General features: G+C 43.2%; 2 protein-coding genes across 2 annotated transcripts; both read left to right on the plus strand.

Annotated features, from left to right (window-relative positions):
* Positions 1-2,297: 2,297 nt before the first annotated feature.
* FBXO3 (F-box protein 3) lies at positions 2,298-15,676 on the plus strand. The gene is made up of 11 exons (XM_079969106.1): positions 2,298-2,568; positions 3,790-3,879; positions 5,038-5,192; positions 7,129-7,243; positions 7,375-7,579; positions 8,406-8,451; positions 10,706-10,790; positions 11,162-11,284; positions 11,841-11,956; positions 13,065-13,255; positions 14,838-15,676. The coding sequence occupies exons 1-11, from the start codon at positions 2,462-2,464 to the stop codon at positions 14,967-14,969; spliced, it is 1,365 nt and encodes a 454-aa protein (XP_079825232.1). The 5' UTR covers positions 2,298-2,461; the 3' UTR covers positions 14,970-15,676.
* A 1,902-nt stretch (positions 15,677-17,578) lies between these two features.
* CD59 (CD59 molecule (CD59 blood group)) lies at positions 17,579-27,137 on the plus strand. Its single transcript, XM_079975566.1, has 4 exons — positions 17,579-17,846; positions 21,432-21,509; positions 22,942-23,043; positions 24,511-27,137. Exons 2-4 carry the CDS (start codon positions 21,446-21,448, stop codon positions 24,702-24,704), a joined length of 360 nt encoding a protein of 119 aa, XP_079831692.1. The 5' UTR covers positions 17,579-17,846; positions 21,432-21,445; the 3' UTR covers positions 24,705-27,137.
* The last annotated feature ends 628 nt before the right edge of the window (positions 27,138-27,765 follow it).

Below are 27,765 nucleotides of genomic sequence, written 5' to 3' on the forward strand. Positions count from 1 at the left end.
GGGCTCCAGAACAGATCCCGTTTGCATCCAGAGGTACCACTGTATATAAATTCATACACTCGTGTTAACCTTGGCACAACAAACAGTCTAGCATAGCTGAACCACAGGACCAGTCTATGTTTAGGATTGCAACTAAAGCAAAAGATTTGGGGATGTAAATATGACCTCTGCCAGGCACATACTGTTGATTTAGAAAGCCGAACGATCAACATGCAGTTTGTTTACACCTTAGTCTTGACTTGACTATCTCTAAAAGAAAAAAGGCAACATGTGTTACATAGATACAAGCTCACAGAAAACAGATATGGCATCAGTGAACTTCAAAGGAGAATTTCTAGCTCACTCACTTGGGAGTTACAGTAGTTACATTGAACTCCGTGGGACTGACTTTTGAGTTAACATGCTTTTAGAATAGAAATGGATGGAACTGTGGTTTGTTAATAAGATGCACACAGTAATTACTTTCCATAATAAAAGATACTAGGGCTAAAATATGTCTAGATATCTCATCCTACATTCCCGGAAATCCTGCTCCAAATCCAGACGCATCTGGGAATCAGTAGTGAGAAAGGTTATTTATGAAAACATATGTAAGGGCAATCTGCCCATTATTATTTCATGTATTCCATGGCTGAACCAACATTATGAAAAACATATTCTGGCACTCAGCCCTGATTGCAAGACCACTTAAAAAAAATAGCATAAACAAAAGTTATCATAACCATTCGATAGCAGCTTTTTTATTAATTCCGCCCAAATTAGATTAAGTGGCGTGTGTTCTATGGAAGGCAACAAATTTTGGGATTACCGTTTTATTTAACCCTTACATCAAAGCTCTTCAGCTGAGCTGTAAAACATCTTCTTTTTACATAATCCAAGTTGTTACCCAAGTTTCTGGGAAATGCAGCACACTGAATGTGCATTTCATAGATTAGGGTTATCAGCTACTTCCTTACACAGTTACAGGCTCCCTCCTAAAACAGCTGAGTTTTTCTTGAAGGAATGGAATTGGTCTTGGGCAAATCTGACCCAAACTCAGGGCTGGGTTAAGATATTTAGAGGTCCTAAGCACTGAAAAGATTATGGTGCCCCCCTCCCCACCCAATAATTCAAAATAAAATCCAAGAGTTTTAGGAGGAAACCGATTTTCTAGATCCATCTCAATCTGGGTTTAGGCCCAGTTTTGGCACAGAAACTGCTTTGGTTGCCCTGTATGATGATCTCTGTTGGGAGAGAGACAGGGGGAATATGTCCCTGTTAATTCTCATCAAACTCTCAGGAGTTTTTGATATTACTGACCATGGTTTCCTTCTAGAGCAGCTGTCTGAGTTAGGGGTGGGGGAGCTTCATTCTCTGGCGGGGGGGGCGGGCGGATAGCAGGCGGGGTGGGGCTAGTACGCATCCTGGGGGCATGGTGCACCGCCCGCAGGGGCGTGGCGTGCATCCTGGGGGTGGGGCATGCTATCTGCAGGGGCGTGGTGCCCAGCGCAGGGGCGGGGACAGCCACCATGGCACATAGCTGTCAACATTTCAGATTTGAAAATAGGGGATCAGCAGCCTCAAAAATAAGGGATCAGCAGCATAGCTGCCAACTTTCGGATTTGAAAATAAGGGATCAGCAGCCTCACCTGTTCCTGAGACAGTCTACAGGATATCTAACAATCCGGGATAGCAGTGGAAACGGCGCTGGAATAAGGGAATTTCCTGCAAAAAAAGGGAAGGTTGACAGCTATGCAGTGGCACCCTACTGGGATCGCACTGCCAGGGGCGGTGCGTCCCCCCTCCCCCGCACTCCTCTTCCTCTGCCAGTGGTGGGTGGCACCACTTTGTGGTAGTTGAGGTCCAACTTGGATTGGTCCTACTTGTACACAGCCTGGCGGTACTTCTGCGTCCTATGTTGTCGCTTGAAGCTCAAGCGAGTGGAGTTACCGGAGTAGGGTGCGAGGAAGCCCTGCCCCCAGTGATGCCTACTACCTGATAGTTCTTTTTAAAATACTTTTTAAAATTAATTTAATTAAATAATTTAAATTATTTTTTAATAAATAAATAAACCTCAAATTCTACCTGCTTCGCTGGCACCCTAAGCACGTGCGTCGCCTTGCCTACTGCGCGTGCTCGAAAGTCAAATCTTGCAGACCCAAAATTGGGAAACGGGAAAGCTACACCTGTTGTATTTCTGCCTGCTGCAGTGCAGCTGTTCAAAGGAGCCCTCGCGCCCACAACCCTCCAGGCGAGGCTTTGAATGCAGCAGCGCGTCCCTTGAGCCCAGCCCAGCCCTGTGTGTGTGTGTGTGTGTGTGTGTGTGTTTGATAACAAACCAGCGTGAGGGGCGGGAGATGCCTGCCAGGCGGGCAGGAACAAGCCGTAGGCCGCGCTTCGCCCTCGCCCAGCCCAGCTGAGCGGGGAGGAGGAGGAGGAGCCTCCCACTCCGGAGCCGAGGCCCGACCAGAGAGGCGTCAAGATGGCGGCGTCCGTTGAGCTGGACTTGCAGCCCCTGAGCCTGGAGTCGCTGCCCACGGACCCGCTGCTGCTCGTCCTCAGCTTCCTGGATTACAGGGACCTCATGAGGTGCGGGGAGCCCGGCGCTCGGCGGGGCTTCATGCGGGGAGCTGGCGGGGCAGGGCGGCGCTCTCGGGGCTGCCTTTGGGTTCCCTTGGCGGCGCCAACCATGGGGAAATGGGGAGGAAGAGGAGGAGGGTGGCGGCTGCTGCTGCTGCTGCTGCTGCTGCCTTCTCGGGGGAAGAGAGGGCCAGGGCGATCCGTTTCCTTTCACCCCCCCCCAAAAAAAACCCCCATCAATGGCGGGGCTGCGCGTGCAGGAAACATCTCCATGGAGAAGCTGCCGAATGGGAAGGAAGAGTTGGGGATGCGAGGCTTGGGTTGAGCCGAGTGGGGAAATGGGGCGAGGGATAGCCCATAGCCCTGGGTATGGGAGCTGGGTTGATGGCCCTGTCTGTGGGGAAGCAGCTCCCAACCCATCTCTCTCCCATCCCCCTGCAAGAGCTCCTGGTGCTCTGGGCTGCTCTGCATTGCACATTTCTGGAGAGGCTCCTGCCGTGGGTCCCAAGCGGCTTCCAAGCTGGCCCTGCGCTGATAGACAGGTTTTCTTTCACCACAGCGCGGCTGTGTCAACAGGTGCTTGCTCTGGGCAACGTGCTCGAAGCGAGCCCTGCCCTAGTGACACCACATGGTGGATGCTTAAAATCCTCTCGGTGGCAGAGAAATAGATTGATAAGGTTTATGATATGGGGTGTGTGTCTTCCTTTGTGCAAGGTGGGCTTGATTGAGCGCCACAAGCTTAGGGCCAACTAGGTGATATGTGAGTGTAACCATCTCCTGACATTGTTTTTTAAAAATAAAAAGTAAGCCTCTCCTGACAAAAAGTAGCCACAGTGTGCTGTCCTTATCAGGTAGCGAAATGCAGGAGGTGAAATTAAGCCTTTCCTTTTCTACTTCTTTAAACTCAGAATTGTCCCTTCCCAGGCTGCTTTTCCACATGCAGTAGAAAATGTATTGGCTCCCATATATTTTCCCTTAAGAAGTGACCAGAGAAGAAAAGTAACCCCTCTTCATTCCTCTGATTAAATTTGAAACCTGCTGAGGCTTTTTCTCACTTAAAGCAAAACCACTGGACTATTTTCTGGGAGATGCATTTATGTCTAGTTTGGCCCTTGACAGCACATACTTTAGATGAGGCCAGCATTTCTGTACAAAGTACAAGTGCAATCATTACTGAACCTGCTTTTAGTCTGACTTGTAGACAAATTTAAACTGACTTTGTATTTGCAGCTGCTGTTGCGTAAGCCGTAGATTAAATCAGTTTTCAAGTCATGATCCACTGTGGAGGAGGCACTGTAAGAAATATTGGCTTTTGTCAGAGTAAGTATTTCTAATGTTTAATTTACATAACATGAGAAAATTATTCAGTTGTGTTACCAGTTTACTGTCCGGTAAATTTACAATTTTTTGTAGACTACTTCTTGGATTAAAAGTTGTGTGCATTAAAACAAATTTTGAAATAGCTGAAAAAGTGTGCAAGCATCAGTTCAATATGAAATAATCTGTTAGAAAATAATAGCTTCCTCCTGCAAAGATGCTAGGCGGTGCTGATTCTCCAGTACAGAGGAACCTCGTGTTACGTACCGCCCTCCTTGCGAATGCTTTGGGTTACGAGCGTCGCTAACCCGGAAGTAGATGCTCCCGGTTGAAAACTTTGCCCTGGGATGTGAGCGGAAGTCACACGCTGGTGGCGCAGCAGCAGCGGAAGGTGCCATTAGCGAAAGCACGCCTCATGTTTAGAATGCTTTCGGGTTACAAACGGATCTCCGGAGCAAATTAAGTTTCTAACCGGAGGTACCACTGTAGATATACTAACTAGAACAGTTTAGCTTGTCTAAGTCGTAGGATATTTCTATGACAAATGATGCAATATTCCTATCCGATAGGTTTTAATTGGAACCTATTTGGATAGCAGAAAATGGGATGTTGGTGTTTGAGTTTGAAACTTGGATTAATTGCTGCTCATTTTGACACAGTCACTTTTACAGGTTTCCTTATTAAAGCATGCATGAAAATTCACATGGCACTACCCCTTCCCCCCATTTTGCTGGCCAGCCCTATAAGCATTCTTTATTCACACCTGTGGCAAAGCCTTGACTGTTTTTGTGACATCCTCTAGAATGAATTCATAAATCATTAGCCAATTATCAGAATGGTATTTTGCTTTCCCTTTTGTACAATCTTATTTCTGTTGTTTCTGTACAATATTACACAATTATGAGGCTTATTCTTCCTTCCTGCTTTTTGTGTGCAGATTATTCAAAATTAACTACAAGTCCAGTTGAATTTTTTTAATGGGATAGTTAAACACTTACGTAAATCCTACTCATTGAACTGTAATCCAACCTTCTGGACTGGAATTTACCTTAAAAAAATTAAAATTAGCAATGGGAGGGTACTAAGAATTTTTTTAAAAATGCATATATGCAATATTCTTACTACTTATTGCTGTTTAGATAATGTTTTTTATCTTTTTAGAGCTGAGAAATCTCGGAGCTGGAAAGCAATCTTTATAGATACGTATGCTGATCTCGGAAGGTATATTCAAATTTATGCTACACTTAAAAAGGCCTGGGATGATTTAGAAAAATATCTGTTTCAGCGTTGTCCTCGGATGATTACCTCTTTGAAAGGTATTGTTTATAAGTTTGCTGTTTTATACAACTTCAGTTGTACTTGCATTTTCTCTCTCTAAAGTTACCGTTTTAGATCAGTGTTAAGTGCCACTTAATGAACACCCTAGATTATTTAACTATTGCCAACATGCTTGTTAAGCTGAGAACAGTTCTGTCCTCCCCCTTTTTTATTTTAGCCTTCTTTGTGTGTGTGAAAAACAATAAATTGTGCTTAGCTGTCAATCTGGCATAGTGATCTAGAACAGGAAAAGGAAAACCAAATGGACTTTGATAGCATAATGAGTGTGGTACTTTTCACAAACTGTTACTTTCATCATGTTTACAGATACTGTACATTATTTAAGGAAAGCTTAAGGACCTGATTTGTAGTGGGTTTTCTGACTTTGATTTGAATCGGTGCTAGCCTGTCCAGTGTGGACAGGCAAAACACTATTGAATTTTGCATTTTATTTTTGTTAATTCTAACTCCCAGTTTTGTACAAAGGCAAAAGTGCAGCAACAATAGAGTTAATTTTGAAGAAGTAGATATGAAAAGTACACACTGTGAGATTTGAGGAATGGTTTGAACAAGGTGTTCTTACCCCTGAATGCCGCATCTTTCCCTTAATCATTCAGCAACTGGTTTGTTGAGGGTGGGGGTAGAGATGCTCCTTAAAACACCAAAATAGGGTCCATGTGTGTGGATCTTTTCCCAGAGGTCTCACTGCTTTTCTGGAAATCTGAGAAGATTATGGGGGGAAAGGAGAATCCCTTTCAGCTGCGCTGAATTTCAAAGAGGTTTGCAAAGCAGCTATATGTCTCCATCTTATAGGCTTCTAGACAATGGGGGGCAACAGGAAGCCTTAACCCTAAATTCAGAGTTTTTGAAAAGCTCAACAAATTAAAAAAATTTTTTAAAGCATTTCATTGTACTTTTGCATACTAATGAAGTGCAGAAATGTTTTTCAAAGCCTCAGGATCAGCTCTTCCTCCCCCACTTCTCAGAGGAGCATCTTCAAATGACACCCACCCACCCCCCCGGGTCTGGAACATGCCCTGCTCTCTTCCTGCCTTTCTTGTGGGAAAAAACAATAATACATGCTTTTAAAAGTTTAATCAGTGTGCTAGAGCACATGTGCATTCATATCAAAATGAACCATATATTGCAAGTGGTCTCCTCTATTTATTTTTCTTTAGCAGCCAGTTTTGGAGCAGCCGATTTGTTGTTCATCTTTCCTTCACTTATAGAGACATGCAAGGGGAATGTAACTCTCTAGTGCCATTTTAACTTCACTTGCAGCTGATAGTGTCTCAGCATTACTAAAAACCCTAGAATGGAAGCAGCCATACTAGGTGAGAATGATTGTTACTGTAGGCTTTGGAATACATGACTCTCTTTTGGGGTTACGAAGAGTGACACGACTACATTAACACATGCCATTTTCTCTCTTATATGGCCCTTGAAAATTATTTATTCTCCTCCTGAGTAATAGTTGGCAAATATTTTAGCCACAAATTGCATAGGGCAGGAGAATCAGACAAAAACTGCTTCTGAGTCTGAACTACAGACTACTAGTTGGCCTTCCTTGTTTTACAGCAGTGTGCCCCTATTCAGATTATATGCTGTGGCTTGAATTAAGACAGACTTCTATCTCTGGTTTGTCTTAAAAAGAAGCCCACCACTTTGGAGTACATAGGTGTTTCCAAAAGCAAAAGACATTATGCTTTTCGTGTAGTGTTTCTGACATAAGTATTGATGTCTGTTTCAGAAAAAGTAAACTGAAGAATCCCTAGGAAAATATACGATTCTAAACACAGTTGTCACACCTGCTGACTTGAATGGGGCTTGCTAAAGAGGTTTTAACATCACGTCTTAAATAACTTACTGCAAAATGCATTGTTTATATTGTCTGAAGATAATCTGCTAAATGGTACAGTTTTTGAATGCTCACAGAGAGTGTTCGGGAGGAAGATCTGGATGCTGTGGAAGCACAAATTGGTTGCAAACTCCCCGATGACTATCGATGTTCATTTCGGATCCATAATGGACAGAAGCTAGTCGTTCCAGGGTGAGAAGCTAACGTTAACTGTCATTGCTAATTGGCAGTCGGCCGCTACGTAAGCTTGCACATACTTGAAATTTGTTTCTTCCAATGGTTAATAATGTCTCTCCCCCCCTTTTCTTTCTGTCTGTCCAAAGGTTGATGGGAAGCATGGCCCTTTCCAACCACTATCGCTCTGAAGATTTGCTGGACATCGACACAGCAGCCGGTGGCTTTCAGCAGCGGCTAGGACTGAAACAGTGCCTCCCCTTAACCTTTTGCATCCACACTGGATTGAGTCAGTACATGGCTCTGGAAAGCGTGGAGGGCCGCAATAGTTACGAGATCTTCTACCAATGCCCAGTAAGAAAGACTTGTAAATAGACACTTTAGACAACACTAATGCTACTCATTATATTCAGTAGATGAAACTGATGCAGTATATGTGTGTAGAATGTTTTAAAAGATCTAAAATCAGCTGTCTTTCATCTCTGAGCTACTTCCCACCATCCACAAAAGGCCACATAAATGTTCAAACGCTCTAACTTGTGAAGGAGAGGGGCTTTTAAATGGCAGCAATTGCTATAATTGCCATGAGAGAAGTGAAGGCTGATCATTAGGACCTGGAGCTGAGAGACAGGCAAAGCAGGGCTACTAGTGAAGAAGCTGGGGATGTGATGATGGGGAAGGAGGATCTTGCAAGTTGATTAGAAGTTTGCCTCAAAAAAAATGGGCTTCATACAAATGTGTCTAGTGCATAAAAATCAAACTTCACACTTTGAAATAATAGTAAGCTATTGATTAACAGTGCATTAAGGGGGGGATCAAAGCACCCTATTGTTATAGTGGTACATAAAACACAAATTGGTTTTTAGCTACAGGAAGGGCCATAACTAAGTAGAAGAACTTCTGAAAGCTATTTAATAATAAAAAAGAACATAATGACTTTTTCATTGATACTATAATTTCAAAGAAATAAATCTTAAGTTTTCAAGTTGAGTTTTCTACCAAATGTTCACAGATGAGATGGGAACATAAAGTGACTTGCACAGATGAAACACTTAATTTTGTTCTCTTTTTTACTACTGGTTACAGACTAATATTTTCCTGCAGTATTGTATGGTACAAATGTCACCTGTAAATCCAGTTTTTAAGGACACAAATAAACTTTTTCCTTTTTCCTTTAAAGGATCAAATGGCCCGCAATCCATCTGCAATTGATATGTTTATTACAGGTAAAAGTATTTTGGAACTTAAATGGGAAACAATTTAGAGAAGTCAAGATGAATTGGAATATGTCTGGAACTTTATCCACTTACCTCAACATGCAGCATTTGCTCATTCTAGATCTTTTGCACATTAGAGGACAAACTATCTGTTAAACTGTGATCACGTGTAATATTACAAGATGTTGGGAGAGTGCATTTATAAGCAGAGAATGAAAGTAAGCGTAACTTGTCAGGTGCTAGAACCCAAATCATATCTCTTGAAATCTACCCCCACAAGTTCTGTATTTTCAAGATAAATTTGGGCACTAGCATTGTATCTAAAAGCAGCCAGGTGGTAGAAGATAAGAGCACATCCTTTCACTTCACTTCCATTCTTTGGCTTGGAGTGCCCTCTCTCGAGAGGGAGAAGGAAAAAGCAAATCTTGGTTGCATTTGTTCGGCATTGCAATATGAAGTTTTGCTTGTTAAATTTTGCTGATACTCTGGGCTTCCGCAATATATATATATATTTTTACAGTTTTAGAGGGGTAGCAAAACATTAAAAGGTGGGTGCACGCTCACCAAAAAAATTGAGAAGCATAGTGCCTGTACTTTTTGCTTATTGTTTCTAGAAAGGAAATATAGTTACTTCCAATTGTTTTAAATGAAAGATGGGAAGCTAGAGATTATAGTTCAATGTGATGGTGGCGGCAGCTCTGAATTAGAGTAACAGCAAGTCTAGGAATGCTGGATGTCACATCTCCACTGCAAAGTGATGGGATGATGTGCAAGGAAGAAGTAGGTGTTAGAGGAGTGCTTAAGTCGTCTTCCTCCTGGGTCTCCCAGATTCATGTTTGCTGCATCAGCTGGGGAAAGCACTTGGGGAGAGGATTATGCAGCCCCTACCAGCCAGCTCACGCAAATTGCCTTTCATCCCATCTTTCTGCTTTGTCTTAGAGAAGTAGCAATCAGGGTTTCTCAAGCTTGCATTTTCTGCAGTTCTTATAGTTTGGTTTTTGAAGAAAGCAACTGCAGTAACACCATCAGACCCTCTTTTCATAGACCTGTGATATGTAATTGAGGCATAATTACCTTTCAAAGGTTATGGCAAATCAAAAATAGCATGCTCAGAGGATCAAGGATGGGAACAGCTTTGGGAAGGGAAGTTTAACAAATGGAACCATCTATGCACACACATCTCTCAAAGCTTTTTATTTGTGCTTTGCATTGGGAGGAATGATGGTTTATTTGTATTTTAAAAAACAAGAGCCAGATTCAATTAAATAGTTGTACCAGCATAGTTGTACCAAATAGGGACCCAGTGTGATGTGTCCCCTAGCACAACAAGGCTCCTCCTTTCTTCTTCCCCTGTGCTCTCCCAGTTGACTCTGGGGAGGGGAGTCAGGGGGAAAATCCCAGAACAATTTGTGGGACAAGAAGGGGGGAAATCATTCCATCTGGTAAGAGGAAATGTTTGCTGATACCAAGATACTGAATTCTTCCTACTATCTTGCTAAACGTAACAATGCATTTATTGCCATCTATAGTGAAATGAGGGACGCAGGTGGCGCTGTGGGTTAAAGCCTCAGCGCCTAGGGCTTGCCGATCGAAAGGTCGGCGGTTCGAATCCCTGCGGCGGGGTGCGCTCCCGCTGCTCGGTCCCAGCGCCTGCCAACCTAGCAGTTCGAAAGCACCTCCGGGTGCAAGTAGATAAATAGGGACCGCTTACCAGCGGGAAGGTAAACGGCGTTTCCGTGTGCGGCTCTGGCTCTGGCTCTGGCCAGAGCAGCGATGTCATGCTGGCCACGTGACCCGGAAGTGTCTCCGGACAGCGCTGTTGAAAACAAAACAAAGAACAGTTCAGACCTCCCAGGTGGTGGTCACCTAGCTCTGACCATTAGCAGTCTCAAGTACATGGTAAGGCACTACAGCACTAGAGTGCTGAGGTTTAGGACTAGGCAAGCGGAAGCTGCTCATTCATCTAAGACCAGAACTCAGAAATCTGAATGAAACTGGGGCAGGGGAGAAAGAGGAAGTTCCCACTTGTTTGTCCCCTACTCATGCTTCCTTACAGATCAGCTTGCCTCATTCCATTTTACTCTAGTGCTGTAGTGCCTTACCATGTACTTGAGACTGCTAATGGTCAGAGCTAGGTGACCACCACCTGGGAGGTCTGAACTGTTCTTTGTTTTGTTTTGTTTTGTTTTTAGTCATAGCATATGTAATCGGCATACTGGCCTTTTTATGACCTTGTGAAATGTTTCTCCCCTTTTGCCATTAGGTAGCTCCTATTTGGAATGGTTCACCTCCTATGTAAACAATGTAGTAACAGGTGGCTATCCCATCATCAGAGACCAGATTTTCAGGTATTATGCCTTTGGTTTACAATCTGTGGCATCTTATTATGACAAAATGTAATAATCTTAAACTTGTAACAAAAATAAATTATCATCTTATAATATTTGTTAGACATGTATGCGAGCATGAGGTAGTAAAGCAAAGCACACTTATTATTTACAATAATAACATTGTAATGCTGGCAATACATTTGCACTATGTTCTGCAGAAACAGATATAGTCTAAATGGCATTAAGCGGGTGCAGAGAATGCCTTTTCTTATTACGGAGAGAAATAGATTCTTAATGCATAAATTGTAAGGTGAAAGTTGGTTTTATACAAATGAATTTTTCAGTATTTGTTTATCCTTTAAAATAATGCCTTTTTCTTTATTTGCTAGATACGTTCATGACAAGAGTTGCGTAGCAACAACAGGAGATATTACTGTCTCTGTCTCCACATCTTTTCTACCTGAACTCAGTTCTGTACACCCACCTCACTATTTCTTTACTTACAGAATCAGGTAGGAGCAGTAAACGAATGCTGATTTTATCAATGTGTTACTGACACGTCTTGAAGCTTTCTTTGCTCACTGGCAAAATTCTAAACGACCTAAAATATAAACTAGTCCTTCCAAAATCACAATTTATCAGTGAGAGATAAAAAGTAAGAACGGGACGGGGAAATGTTGAATGCTTTTTACAAGACTGCACTGAAGTTACTTCTTTGCTTTTGACTTCCTTTTCTGTAGTGTTCTATAGAACATATTCTTTCTTCTAACATCTGTTCAATTATTATTTTTCCTGTGTAATAATTACAGGATCTAGATCTTCCCCCTTAGGGTAGTATTTCTTGAACAGTCAAATTGCTACATTGTGTCAGAGAAAAACATGACTCTTATGCCCCTGCTAATGAGTGTTGTTTGTAATGTGGTCAGACGAGTGTCACAACTATTTCCTTCCACCTCTCAAGGCCCTAAAACAGTTAAAATATTCTGGATAGTATTTTAAGGAAGGTAATAGTTTTTGGCTAGTGCTTTTGCTCTCTCCCTAATATGAGTATCTTGCATAATTTTTTAGAATTGAGATGTCCAAAGATGCTCTTCCAGAGAAGGCTTGTCAGCTAGACAGTCGGTACTGGAGAATAACCAATGCCAAAGGTGATGTGGAGGAGGTGCAAGGTCCTGGAGTAGTAGGTAAGGAATATTTAAAGAATGTAACTGTTTTAAAAACAACAACAACAAATGCAGAGTGCAATTAGAGGAACCTTAATCCTTTTCTTCCCAGCCATGATCCCAATCTAAGCAACCATCGCTGCCCCTGCTGTGTGGCAATTACAGTTTAAAAAAATGTTTCTTTGTTGCAAGTGCACCATCACTGAGGAAGAACTGAGAAAGATGCCTGCAACAGTGGGATGAAGACGAAAGAGACATTCTCTCCTTTGCTTCCCTGCAACAGCACAGGGAGAGGGAATGAAGGAGGGGAAAGCTTTCTACCCTTTTTGCTGCTGCTGCTGCTGCTGCTGCTGCTTCCTTCAGCAAGGAGCGGGGAGAAGGAAGGGGAGAAACATGTGAGGTGGGCAGTGGCATCAGAGCAGGATGATTTCTTGGGAGCTGCCCCAGCCTGTCCTGCCTGTTGCTCTGTGGCTTATCTGAGGTGGCTGCCACACTTACTCACCTGCTTGCTTGGGCTGCCTGCTCACTCGCTCTGTCTTCCTCCCTGGGCCACACACCAGCTGCCTATCAACAAGCCATGCAAACTGCAGCATGGCAGCACCCTTACAATTTTATACTAAGATTAAAATCTATAATAGTATAGATTGCTCGCTCTTTGTTTCTTCAAAGTCTGTGGCACAGTTCTAAGGGCCAAACTACACATTACAATAAACATGCTGTTTAAAAAAGCGTGCTTAAACTGGTCAGTTTTATTGGGGCGAAGGGGAGTAGCTTTGAGTCCCTGCACTGAAACTTGTTCTCAGTCTAAATTGGAGCCCAGTTTTTGGTGAAAAACACTCCCCCATGACCATGGCTGATAAACTGCCCCCATATATGCTGTTTGCTGTATAAATATCACATTTGAGGGGAAATAGCAGTCAAGAGGGTGGGTTTGTTTGTTTGTTTTTGTCAAGAAACTGGTATGGGGCCTGTATTGGAACCAGTCTTGTGGCTGTATTTCTTTTAGAAATAAAAGTGACTAGTTGTAAGCACACTTGTTTTAAAAGTTCATTGCAATGTTAAGTTTGATCCTAATTGAAGTATTTTTGGTTCCAGAGGTTGAAGTCCTCTGTTAATTTTGTTTCTACAGGAGAATTTCCCATAATCAGCCCTGGTCGGGTTTATGAATATACCAGCTGTACGACATTTGCCACTACTTCAGGGTACATGGAAGGATACTATACATTCCATTGTCTCTACTATAAAGACAGATTTTTTAATGTTACCATTCCTAGATTTCATATGGTTTGCCCTACGTTCAAAGTATCTACAGCACGCATGGTAGGTTAAAATTGGTGTTTTTAGGCCTTAACTCTTCTCTTTGGTTTCCAGAAAACAATTGGATTTTGTGTTTAAATATAAATAATGATCTCCTTTTTGCATAAAACTAGGTTAATAGTTTTTAGAAGTTATAAGGTGAGTAAAGTAAAAAAACACTTTACCTAGTTTAAAAATGTGTGTGCTCAAGTATCATACTTGTTTCTTTATCAATTATGAGTGAAAATGCAGTGAGGGGATCGATAACAACTTTCTCATATATGGGATTATGAAATGTGTATACAGGTCCTGGAACATTTGGGAAAAGCCCAAGAAGTAAAATGTTTTTTCTGACTGCTTGTTTTGTTGTTTTTTGCTTTGCTTTGTGTTGTTTTTTGAGTAATGCTCAGTTTGGGGAAGAACAAATATATTAGATATATTAACAATTTGATATTGCCTACATATAATATAACTGCACTGCTGTTTATGTGTTAAATGAATAACATAAAATAAATGGGAACTTATTGTTGGATAGAAACATTTATTTAGTTACAGCAGATCATTTGTTCTGCTTTGCTTGTTCAACCTTTGTCCATGTTGTCAACAGACACATTATGTGCCTTGTCTTGAAAATAGTTTTAAGATTGTTTTCCACAAATGACAGGGGATAGGATATTTTTAAGCATTCCAGGATAGCTATTGTCAGAATACATGTTTTTATAGAAGAGTGTTTGGATGAGCATTCCACTTTTTAAAACGCATTGTCTACTTGGATATATTATTTTAAAATTGAGCCTTTGACTGCTCTTACTGAAAAAAAACTGTAGATGGAATACGGGACTTACTTTTAATTAGAAATATTTATAGACTGTCTTTATGAGTAGAACTTTTTGGCTTACAGAAAAGTAAAAAGTTTTCAGTGATAATATGATAAAATACCATTTGTACTGGATTCATATTCAGTTTGTCCAAAATACACTTAGCAGACAAATCATGTTATACCTTGGCTCCTTTTCTGTAAAATGAGAGTAGCATGGCCTTCCTATAGAGTGTTATGAACTCCACTGATATAAGGCTAAGCACTTTACACAATTGGAATAGGCAGGTTTAGTACATTCTCCCCAGTGTTGTGTGTGCTACAATTAGCTAAGAAAGGGTGAAATCCAACAGTGTCCGCACACTTGCACAAACTCCCCTTCCTTTTCTTTTCTGCTGCTGCTCCCTGCATGCCCCCAGAATCTGTTGTGTCCACTGGCAATGTTTTGGATCTTGCCCAATGCCTACTAAAGAACCAAAGAAGTGTCCTACTGTCTAGTGTCTAATATATAGCATAATGCTATCTTGAATGGCTGTGACAGGAATTTCAGCCCAGCCCCAGGCTTTCTGTTGGGTAACACTTTGGCAAGCTGTTGGAAACCAGACATAGTTGTATAAATGCCATAACAATTACAAGAGATGTTAAAGTATTTTACTTTTTCTGTGGTACTCATTGATCCTTTTGTTTGTTTAATGCAGCTTGATAAACATGATCACATTTAGTTGGGGTAGTTTTGCAAGGAAACTTTGTCAAAGAGCTTAACTATATCACTTCTGTTCCTGCATTTAGGAAACCAATCATAACGAATGCGCGATGGATGAAGACGAAGACTCAACAGATACTGATGAATATGAAGACAGACGCAGAATTCTGGACATCCCTGTTCCTTCTGGACATGGACGTTGCCCGCGTCAAACCTGAGCAAACTTCCAAAAAACAAAACAAAGACCTATTGATTCTGCAGAAAATATTTCTGTGGAAGATACCATGTAAAAATATTTCTGAATATTAAGTCATTATTTGGCAGAGGAGCAACTAGCATGAGTGCTGGTTCTGGCTTGCATCTGAGCAGATTATACAAGCAGGGTTCTCTTTTGTCATGTGTTTGCTTCTCGAGAGAGAATATGTTGGGTAGAGGTGGGAATACAGTAGTGTGGTGAGCTTTATTCTTCCAAACAGCTTTGCAGTTGAAGGTAATCATTGTACATTTAAACTTCCTTAAAACCAGAATGGTGCTGCCCATTTTTCTTTCTGTTCCTTTTTTAAATTAAAGCAGCAAACAAAATGGAAAATTAGGCATGTCATTTTCACAATGATTTTGTATTACTATTTCATCTCTTGACATATGTGAATGAAATAACTGAAGTTAAATCTGTATAGCCATTGGGACGAATATGTATGTTTTTAATGGGACACTCTGAAATGTTTGAAAGGGAGCTGGTCTAATGTTTTAAATCCTGCATCATGCGCCTTTTTGAACATGGAATATGCATATTGCCTACTGCATTTCTTCATTTATTATATAATATAAATATGTAAATAGCTTGATTTTCCTCTTCAACTGCCATTTAACTATTGTGATACGTGTTTAGAATTTTAAGTATAAACATGTTTTCTTGAACACTAAATGGTTTTCTTTATAACTGTCTCGCTAAAAATGAAGATAACTTGAAATAAGTCTTAACTGGAACATTTACATTGATGGGTGTGTGTGTGTGTGTGTGTGTGTGTATATATATATATATATATATCAAAAGACAGGTGAGATGTAGTTTTGTACAGCAGTTGCACCATTCTATAAAGTAGTGGGGGCTTTAGGCTGCAATCACATACACACATAGGTAAAGGTAAAGGGACCCCTGATCATTAGGTCCAGTCGTGACTGACTCTGGGGTTGTGGCGCTCATCTCGCTTTATTGGCCGAGGGAGCTGGCATACAGCTTCCGGGTCATGTGGCCAGCATGACTAAGCTGCTTCTGGCGAACCAGAGCAGTGCACAGAAATGCCGTTTACCTTCCCACCGGAGCGGTACCTATTTATCTACTTGCACTTTGACGTGCTTTCGAACTGCTAGGTTAGCAGGAGCAGGGACTGAGCAACGGGAGCTCACCCCGTCGTGGGGATTCAAACCACCGACCTTCTGATCGGCAAGTTCTAGGCTCTGTGGTTTAACCCACAGTGCCACCCACGTCCCTTCACATACACACATACCTGGGAGTAAATCCTATTCTACTCCCAAGTAGACATGACTAGGATTGTACTGTTAAGCAGCAGTGGTAGAAAGGATTCACCTGTAATAAAACTGGAAAATCTGTCATAGACTTCTATGCCAGGATAGGGACCTGTAGGGACCTCCAGATGTTGTTGGGACTACAACTCCCATCATCCCTGGAAATGCTGCGGATTGAACCTTGGGCCTTCTTCCCACAGTGCAGACAATATACAAATAAGCTGTAGCCCTTCACTGATAGTGTGGCCCAGATGTTCCTCTGAATGATATATAATTAGGTTTTACCAACTTGTAGGGGACGCAGGTGGCGCTGTGGGTTAAAGCCTCAGCGCCTAGGGCTTGCCGATCGAAAGGTTGGCGGTTCGAATCCCTGCGGCGGGGTGCGCTCCCGCTGCTTGGTCCCAGCGCCTGCCAACCTAGCAGTTCGAAAGCACCTCCGGGTGCAAGTAGATAAATAGGGACCACTTACCAGCGGGAAGGTAAACAGCGTTTCCGTGTGCGGCTCTGGCTCTGGCTCTGGCCAGAGCAGCGATGTCACGCTGGCCACGTGACCCGGAAGTGTCTCCGGACAGCGCTGGCCCCTGGCCTCTTAAGTGAGATGGGCGCACAACCCCAGAGTCTGTCAAGACTGGCCCCTACGGGCAGGGGTACCTTTACCTTTTACCTTTACTTGGTACACAAGATGGGGGGGGGAGTAAAAATTAAAATTCATAATTAAGAAAATATCAAATTGATACTCCTAGCTGAAGTAATCTGCAACTATAATTTCCAAAAAGAGTGAACTTGTTACATTGTGGAAAGCGTTTGAATTTTCTCAATGCCATAGTTGTATAATAATTTATACCGCCAGCCTTCTGATCCGCAAGTCCTAGGCTCTGTGGTTTAACCCACAGCCTAATTACTCTTAATTCTCAAAGCCCTTCAAGCTGGAAAAAGTCCTTTCCTCTGCCTGTCCTGAATCGTCTTAACATTCAGCTTCGGTGACTGGCCATGAGTTCTAGCCTTAGGAGGGAGAAAACCTTTTTTTCTGTATGGACTTTCTTCGCACTTTTAAGCAAATTAACCCCCCCCCCCCGTGCTGCCTCTCCCTCGCCTTTTCCCTGAACTAAAAAGTCCCCAATGGTGCAGCCTTCCTCCAAGGGGAGCCGCCCCATCCCGTTGTTAGCCCGGGTGGCCTTTCTCCGCTCTCCGACTCTACAATATCCTTTTTGAGGGGAGGCAACAATGCCTGCGGTTTTATTCCCAAGCCCAATTTCCCACCCCGACGACGACGACCACCCCCTCAAGGCCTCGCTCCTCCCGGCCAGCCGTTTAGAGGTACAGGCCGAGCCCGCTTCGCCCCGCCCTCTGGTCGCTTTCCCCCCTTGCTCGCTCCCATCATTGAAACGCTTCTATTTCGCTGCTTCGGCCGCTCTCCGCATTGCCGCAGACCAGCCTCGCCGCGCGGGAGGCGGAGCGTCCTGGTGCCCGAGAGGAAGCGGCGCGCTCTTCTGGGCGCGAGGGAAACCGGCGGGCCAGGATTTTGCTGCAGAGGGATTGCGGCGGAGCGTCGAGCTGCGGGCAGGAGGGTGAGCGGCGGGCCGGGCACTTGGCGCGCTAAGGGCCGGTTTCGAGGGCTTGCCCTCCGTTTTCCCCCTCAGGAGTCGTCATTTAATTGCTTTAATCCCGCCTGGAAGGTGGGGAAGGGACACCCCCAGAGCAGGCGGGGCAACTCGCTGGGTCTCCGGAGAGGAGAGGGATAGGGGCGAAATGAGCCTAGACTAAGCAGGTTGCATTTAGGGGTTAATTTTGCGGGGAAGGGCAGGAGACCAGGGAGCAGAAAGCATCCTCTCCAACTAGGGTTGGGAGAGACCTCCCTTCCCCAAAGGCTGGGGAACTGCTGCCGGCCAGTGTAGGCAATACTGTGGTAGGTGGGGGGTCGGAGGTCGCAAGGGGATGTGTGGTGCGTGTGGCGGGCGGGGGGCGTTGGGTGTGCATCGACTACATTGGGCTCCCGTGCTTTCTGCTGTGTCCGTTCCAGTGGCGTAGCGTGGGTTGTCTGCACCCGGGGCAAGGCAAGTAATTTGCGCCCCCTAACCCATGGATTTGCGCCCCCTAACCCGTGGATTTGCGCCCCCTAACCCATGGATTTGCGCCCCCTAACCCTAACCCCCAGATGTTGCGCCGGTGCGGCCGGCCCCCCCTGCACCCCCCACGCTACGCCACTGGTCCGTTCAGAAGCGATTCCATTCAGTGGGTGCAGCTTTCCAAACCTTTGCCTCCCCATTGGCATGAGAAGGCGATCCTACCAAACAGCCCCTCCCCAAAGCGCCCTTCCTGTCGTCCGAGAACGTCCTAACTAGGGTCTGTCCTCTTGCTGCTTTCTGCGGGTCGCAAAGAGAATTATCTCGGGATCGTGGAAGGAGCACGTGGAAGGAGACTGCAGAGGCAATGCTGAAAGATAAAAGATGCTCTGCCTCCATCAAACCCCTGGTTCTGGTCCCCTTTCCCATGATCTAAGGTTACCTGATACATTGCTGCTCCCCAATAATTCTAGCTTTGGTAACGCCCCAAATTAGGATCTTGTGTGTCTTTAAATACCCTCTCTTCTCTGTTTAGTATGGTGGTGCTGCAAAGTGATAGGAACTGCAGGGAGCTGGCCAAAGTTAATCAAGGCACTTGCTGTTTTTTTCCCTGTTAACTCATTGCTTTTCCTAGTGTGAAAGAGTGGGTCGTTTTCTCTGAGAACATAAAATATCACTGAAACATAAAGTAATGGAATCTCCTAGAGCCATTGCTCTTAGTGAGCCAAACTGTGTGTATGTTTTAGCATGTTAGAAGGCAGAATTCCCACCCCAAAATTTGGGTGTTCCAAGTAGGAGTTGGCAGCAGTCTGTAAAATTAGTTCAAAATAACAACAACAACAAGCCTGCAGCTGTATCCACCCACATGGCATGTTTGGAGCTGAGGACTTTGGCTGAGAGGGTATGTGTGATATGTTACGGCTCTGTAATGTAGTCCACTTTATTTTAGAAAACATAGTACAAATTTTATACTATTCAAAATTCAATACTGTATTCACAGAAACGTAGTAATCTAGAGCTGGAAGGGACCCCAAGAGTCATCTAGTCAACCCCCCTTACAGTGCAGGAATCCTATCTAAATCAGTCATATGTTGAAGACAGATTAATACTGGCATCTGAAAAGATTTGTATAAAGTGCCTAATGAATATCTACCCTCAGGTTTGCAGCAGCTAGTAACATCTGGATCTCCAAAGCATCCAATGTCTTCAGTACTGATAGAAATTCATTCAGAATATTTTTGTAGCTGTCCTTCCTTTCCATCAGGTTGTTAAAAAAAATATGTTTGGACAGCTCACCTTTCAAAACAAATGAGAGCATTAGCAAACCAAAATACAGAAGGCATTTTTAAAAATGAAGTCTAGGACTACTTTATTGCATACGCTTCTAAAAAGGGAATATAATTGTCAGCCACCATCAACACATGGAATGTTGTGGAAGGATACATTGCAAGGAACTCAAGGTGAAGCAGAAGGGCTGGACACTTGACTTGACACCATGTTCACATCACTGCTTGGATTACAGGGCAATTGATAACACTGCATATTGTACTTACACTCTTATTTGTTTTGGCTTGCTTACTTGTTCAGTTAAATAATTAACAATAAAAATGGAACAGCAACAAACAACAACAACAACAAATCACAAGTCTGTACACTTGGCCATCTTCACAGTGGAAAACGGACCAAAAACCAATTAGAGAGCATACTCAAAGTGCCTGCCATTTCAGTACCACCAATCCCTCAATGTATTATTCTGAAACTGCAAGGGTATAAGTGCTCTGGAGCTCAGAACCCAAACCAATGGATCCAAATGACAAGAAAGGAGATTCTGGCTAAACATCAGGAAGAACTTTCTGACATTAAAAGCTGTCAGCAGTGCAACAGACTCCTTCAGAAGGCGGTAGACTCTCCTTCAGAAGGCAAGATTGGATGGCCATCTTTCAGTGACTCCTGCATTGCAAGGGGTTGGACTAGATGACCCTTAGGGTCCCTTCCAACTCTACAATTCCACAATTCTATGATTCTAAGTATGTATTGTAAAATACAAACCTGGAAAAGGGATCTTGATTGCAGACCTCCATTATCCAACTTAATCGAAAGACAGGATGCTTAAGAGGAGGTCTACCAAGAGAACAAGTGCACATCTGTGACAACCACCCACATTTTGAAGAGTTAAATGCTTGTAAACTAGATCTGAAACAGATACCTGGGTGGCTATTTGATGGAGAAGCTGTAAACCTCTCAGGAAGACATGATGAATACAAGCTTTTCTCGTTGAAACCATCCGTACTCTCTCCTATATCCACTGCAGGGCCATCCACTGCATGTAATGGTAGTGTGAACTGTATAATCTTCAAAATACACTTTAAAAGCAATACATATAGTGTCTGTGTTATACGTTTTCAGCAGAAATGTGGATTGTATGAACAAACAGAATATGTTTGGAAGCTGAAGTTTGAAACAGTCCAGCTTGCTGGTTTCTCTGGCTGTTGTCTTAAAATTATTGCCACTATTACCATTGACCTTGAAGTATTAAACTGCCAGCCCATCATTTTCCTCCTCTCTGTCTCTTTCTGCAGTTCTCCTTTCCTATTTCTCTTTTCAAGCTGACTCAATATTTTTGGTTGCTGAGCATACTCAGTTCTTCTTGGGCTGGGCTGGACTTGGGTTGTTTCCCCCCTATTAGGTTTTCTTTTTAAAATATTTTTGTATGTGTTTCTCCAAACCTCCTACAGGGTCCCCAGAGCATGCTGCTACCTGCTTCTTTTCCAGCGCAGCCTAAAAGCAAATAAATAAATAAATAAATAGTAAAATCTTTTTAAAACGTGTAACATAATTTAATTTGAAAACAGCACAATTATCAAACTAGAGTTCCTGGGAAGCTATGGAAGCTATGACTGTTAAAACTGATGTAATAGTGGAAGGGAGGGGTGTATTAGTGTAAAAAAAAATGTAAGAAGGTAACTTTGTTCATTTGCCTCCTTCTCAAGGCTCAGTTGATATTCTCTCTCCTAAAGTCTAATAACAGCTTTGAATGGAACAAACAAATTATGGGCATGGCCCCAGTCTCATGTGAATTTCTCTTTCTAGACTTCAGGGGAGCCATGGACAAAATGAACAGCATTCTGCTTACAATATTCATTATTGTAACTGTGTCCTGCAGTTCCGGTAGGTATCCTCCTTGAAGCTCCTTGAAGGGAGTGGCTCAGTGACCACTGAACACCTGTGCAGTGGTGTAAATTTGATGGAAACCTATAGAAAGTTTTCAGTTTCTATTGTATCTGTTCAAGTGCTGTACAGAATACAGCAACTGATGTGAACATAGCAGTTGGCATACAGTTAACCAGAAAGGATTTTAAAGCCTGAGAGGAGAAGATGGGCAATGGTCCTGAACAACATGCAACCTAGCAAGCATTCTGTGCAGTCCTTTGGTGGATGTGTCCATCAAATGCTGTAATTGTTTTGTTGGTAAACTTTGAATTATTATTTTGTATATAATGCACAGCCTAGGAAACACAGCAGGTTAGTCAGCACAAACATAATAAATAGTGATGTAGTAGTGACCTATCAGGTGCTGAACACATATGCTTGGGTTTACATATCCCATGTGCAGGCACCAAAAATGGGAAATTTGCTTAGTTCCATCATACATGGCAGGTGATTTTATTTGATGTAGTCAGTCAGGAATCAGCATGGCTGGGACAGGGAACCCATAGCTCTCCAGCTGCTTTTGGACTCCAACTCCCATCTTCACTGACCATTGGGCTATGCTGCCTAGGGCTGATAGGAGCTGGAGTCGAACAGCATCTGGAGGCTATGGGTTCTCTGTCCCTGGAAGAAGGTTTCCACAGCAATTAGTGGAAACAGGTAGAGTTGGATGGCAGTTGAGGCAAAATGTTCCACCATATCTGCCTGGATATTCTACATAATGAACAATTTGTTTTTAGATGTCAAACTACTGTTGTCTAATTCATAATGCAGATGCACTTAAGCCTATTGATTTCTTAAGACTGAACTCTCAACAGGAGCCAAAAGCTGCCCAGTTCAATCCTTTGTCCAGTAGGGGGCTCTTCCTCTCTATTTGTCTCATTACCTACTACTGTGTCAAAGTAATCAAACTTGGACAGGAGAGAAGATTTCCTTGAGTTCTTTCATTATTAGTTGAATCCTAGATCAATTAAAAAAACAAAACCCTGCCTTTAAAAAAGTCCTATATAAGGTCTGTAAAAACAAAAAGTATTTTACACTTTACTATTGGAGACGGTAAAGCAAGAACAAAAGCAAAAAAGAAACTTTTGGTGTAGTGATCAAAGCAGTGATGTGTTGTGAGTTTTCCTTTTACCAAAAATTGAATTGGGGTATGAAGCGACAGCTACTCAGGTGAGCTGGAGGTCCCCAAATCTTACTTTAACCGCAAACTATTTAAGTGGCATTAGGAAAGCTACCATCCTCTCTCCTCTCCTCCTCCAATATTCATTATGATGTGAGTTGTCATATTGGCCTAATGTTTGTTTACTGTGGCAGTATACCTAAAATACTTTAGATTATCGTGCTATATAGATATTTCATTAGTTTAACAAAATCTCCCTTTGTATCTCAGGCTATGCACTCCGATGTTACACTTGCGAACAAAGCCCCTTCCTGTGTAGGACAAACCTTACCTGTAGCTACGAAGAGGATGCTTGCTTGCAAATTAGGTTTGGTATGTATAATATGCAGCAGTATATCAGTCTCACTCTTGGTTTGAGTGTCTCTTGCAGCACAATCCTATACTACTAATAAGCCCTTTCTGAACACTTTCCAACTCTACGATCTGCTTTTTGAGACGAGGCAATCTGTACTGTACACAGTATGCAAAGTGCAGCCACCCCATGGATTTGCATAGTGGCATTATATGAGAAGTCCTTTTCTCAGAAAGCCCGTTTCATACAATCATCCTTTGGGGCCCAGTTTGCTGCATCCCTTATCAGCCTTTCTCAACCTGTGGGTCCCCAGATGTTGTTGAACTACAACTCCCATCACCCCTAGCTAGCAAGACCAGAGCTCGGGGATGATGGGAGTTGTAGTCTAACAACATCTGGGGACCCACAGGTTGAGAACTGCTGCGGGCTTAGCTTAAGGCAGGCTTCCTCAACCTTGGCCCTCCAGATGTTTTGAGACTACATTACCCAGCATCTCTGACCATTGGTCCTGCTAGCTAGGGATCATGGGAGTTGTAGGCCAAAACTTCTGGAGGGCTGAGGTTGAGGAAGCCTGGCTTAAGGTTATATTATATTTTTACATATCTGCTTCTTTCTTTTGCATAAATTAATTCCAGTGTTTAGGGTTTCTTTCTTTTTTTAAAGAAGTGGTTTGTTTTTGAGATGGAGTAGAAGCTAGGAGTAGGGGCCCAGGTGGCGCTGTGGGTTAAAGCCTCAGTGCCTAGGACTTGCCGATCGAAAGGTCGGCGGTTCGAATCCCTGTGGCGGGGTGCGCTCCTGCTGCTCGGTCCCAGCGCCTGCCAACCTAGCAGTTCGAAAGCACCCCCGGGTGCAAGTAGATAAATAGGGACCGCTTACCAGCGGGAAGGTAAACGGCGTTTCCGTGTGCGGCTCTGGCTCGCCAGAGCAGCGATGTCACGCTGGCCACGTGACCCGGAAGTGTCTGCGGACAGCGCTGGCCCCTGGCCTCTTAAGTGAGATGGGCGCACAACCCCAGAGTCTGTCAAGACTGGCCCGTACGGGCAGGGGTACCTTTACCTTTACCTTTAGAAGCTAGGAGTGGCATGAGAATCTGACGTAGATGATTTATCTGCTTGACATGGGATGAGGGCAAAAGCTATGTCGTGCACTAAAGCAGCCCCTTCTGTGAACAGGAGACCCTCCGTTCACAAAAGAGCAACTCAAGATCCACTCCAATATTCAATGGGATTATACCCTACATCTATGCAAGATGGTGCAACTACTGCAAAGTATTGAGACATTTGGTTTTTTTAAAAACAGCTTCCATATTTACCATATAAACCATATTATAAGTTATGGTATCCTTATAAAGTTATCAAATCAGCAGCTTTTGTTAAGCATTGTTTTTTTAAAAAAAAATTTTCAACAGAAAGCAAACGTATTTTAAGCTGTCAAGTTTTCAATTGCTTATTTTGGGGCGTCATTTTTCTTTTCTTTTCTTTTTACAGTGCATTTGAGAACCTATAGCTGCTGGAAAATGTCACAGTGTACCACAGAACAAGTTGCCAATTACTTTAACGCTGACAGTTTTAGATTCCTTTGTTGCCAAAGAGATCTCTGCAACAAAAGTTTAAACACCATGGTCAGTACAGTTCCTCTAGCCATTTCTGCAATGACTGTGATTTGGATGATGTTCCTGTGATATGGAGCTTTTAAAAATGTGTTGTCTATACACATCACACTTTCCCATCCTTTTTTTAGTTGATACGTCTGCAGCATTTGGAGAAGGGGTGCATTGTCTTAAACCAGAAAAGTATTCAGATACACAAAAGAGAAGGAGCTGCCAGGACCGGTTAAAATCCCCTTTTCAGATAACTTGGAAAACACGAAAACACTCCTGAATGAGAGAAACCCATTCTGTAATAAAATGTTCTCAGCCAGTGTATTCTGATGTCCTTTAGCAACTGAGCCACCTCCATGATTCTTAGGGCTGGTCAACAGCCAGGGGTGGTGGTGGGGGAGGCTGCTTTAACCTGCTCCAGGTGGCAGTTCTTATGTAGAAACAAACACATTCTTTCTTAGCTCTCTGGAATCTTTCATATCCAACACTTGCAGAGATGAAAGGAGAACTGTATGCAAAGAGCCATCTACTTAATGGACCTAATATGTAAATCATCCCTATTTGTACGGCACATTACATTTCTAGGTGCTTGATGGCAGAGCAGAGGAATTCCCAATAAAATCGAAATTAAGTCGGCAATAAACAAATTGACACCAAGACATGGTGCTTACTGGTTTAGATTAGCATCCAAACCCCCTTGGCACCAGGCTGGGGGAGGTTCAGACTGGGCAGCAGTGTCTCTCTGCCTAGCCCTGCCAGTGATTCCAAGAGTCCCTTTGCTGGTGCAGAGCTTTCCATTCTGCCTGCTGAATGGTGTGATCCTCATCAGTGGTAGGCCACAGTAAGCCCCCAAATTTGGCGTTCTGGGAGGAGCGGAGCCAGCTGGGATCCCATGCAAGTCCTGCTGCAGTCATTTGATGGCATCGGGCCCAATCTGGGTCTGCTTGCTGCTCCCGTCTGGCACGCAGCAATTTGCCTCTCCGCCCCCACCCCCCCGCTTCCACCTTGACTGACATAAGTGACAGGGCAGTGGATGCCATGGTGGCTCTGCCAGTCCATCTCAGTCCATTGCTGCCCTCTCAGCCTCTTTATCTTGCCCTCAGGACTCTCCCTGTCCTTACTCCATGCCTTCCTCAAAGCTGGAATGGGTCCTTGACCTGTGATAATGCCTCCTGCTTCCTTTTATGGAAATGATGCACATAGAAGCCTGCCCTATAAAGAAAAGGGTTGTGTCTTCTGATCACTTTGGTCTCTAGCCCTGCTCACCATTGACATGCTGTCCCTGGAAGGAGAAAATTCAGCCCTTGGTCCATGGGGATAGCCGGATTTTTGTTAGGAGGAGCAGGCCTTTTGTTGGATTTAGGGGGGCAGCTGCCCCCTCTTGGCTGAAAAGAACATACCCTGACCCTTTCTTAGACTGTAAGTCAACTAGATTCACAGGCAGCTTGTGTTGATGACAATGTTGTTGGTAGTGTAGTTTGATTTGGTCAAAGTTTTATATAAACATCTGGAGTGGTGGTGAGTAATCTGCCTCTGCTCAGCTTTAAAATGCTAAAACACTGCAGCAAAATGCTTGTATCATTGTTTCATTTGCAGAAGTCTTGCTGATAAACGTGTAGTAGCATATATCTGCTGTTTGAACACTTACTTCCGGATCCTTATAGCACACTTACATGCAATTCCCTCATATAGCAATGAAGCTTACCTTCAGGAAGTGCATTTAGAATTGCAGCCTAATGACATTTCAACTTTGAGTTTAGTGTGAAGACTTTGTCCAATGAGGGGAGGCTCTTTATACTGTAATCAGATGTGAAACGCATTAGCCTACTATTAGCTGGTATATATGACGGCCTATAGTTATTACTCTTTCTATAGTCATTCAAGAAACAATGAACTTCTTGCCATGTTTTTTAAACTGCCAATATACTACTAGCATTGCAATAAATGCATTTACTGTGAATAATGCTTATATACTATGTATATAGCAAGGGTGGTGAATCTGTGGCCCTCTGGATGTTGTTGAATTCCGATTCCCATTAGTCCTGACCACTGGCCATGCTTGTTGGGACTGATGGTGTAACAACTTCAGGGCAGCCACAGGTTCTTGATCCCTGCTATAAAGAGCACACTGGCTTTGTTTACAATTACACCCATTGAATAGATAGTAGCTACTTTTTAGAATTCTTCTTTCTTCTGCAATAGTCTTCCATGCATTGGTCTTCCATGTTATTCTTGTGTGTGTGTGTATCCTTTCAGGTGGTAATAGGCTAGTTGTGGGGGCAAAAAGCTCTCCCTCCCCACCCAAAAAAACCTTTAGTTGCTGTTAACCTTCACTCCAGGATAGCACACATCTAATTTTGAGCCGTTGTACGCAGATAGTGCCATATTTTCCATTTATACACTATACATGTTTCATCAACATGGATTTGTTAAACAAACTGTTCAATCACTTGGAACATGACTGGTGATGGTTCTTTTTTAAAACAACAACTATAAAACAGTAAATAAAACACACCTCTGTGTAATGTGTGGTTGTTTGGAAATTAGGAACATAAGAAGCTGCCTTCTATGCAGCCTTAGCAATGGTCTATATAGCTCGGTACCAACTTCCCCCAACCTGAGGCCATCCAAATGTTTTAGATTACAACTCTTGTCAGTCCCATACAGCCCAGGCAAAATTCAGAAATGATGGGTGATCAAAAACATCTGGATGGACAGGGTTGGGAAAGGCTGGTTTATACTAACTGGCAAGGGAATTTCAGACAGGGCCTCTTTCTAGCCCTTCCTGGAGATTCCAGGGGTGACATCTTCTGTGTGCAAAGCATATGTTCTACCAATGCTATATTCATACCAAAGCTGTGTCCCCTTTCCAAGTTGTGTTGCATTGAAGCAATAGCCAAGATTAGGGGTAGACAATGTGATGTCCTTTGCTTGATAAGGACCCCAGCTCCTATCATCCCTGACCAATGCTGGCTGGGAATTGCCGTCCAAAACATCTGGCTGGCACCACATTGGCTACCCTTCTCCAAGACTCTTGGACAGTGAAAGCACTTTTTAAGAAGCATAATGTATATGAATGGAAAGGTCACATTTCTGCAATCCTACATTTGGGAATCATTGTTCATATTCCCAACTCTTGTCA

The sequence above is a fragment of the Podarcis cretensis genome (genome assembly GCF_951804945.1).
Source record: "Podarcis cretensis genome assembly, chromosome: 1".
Lineage (NCBI taxonomy): Eukaryota > Metazoa > Chordata > Lepidosauria > Squamata > Lacertidae > Podarcis > Podarcis cretensis.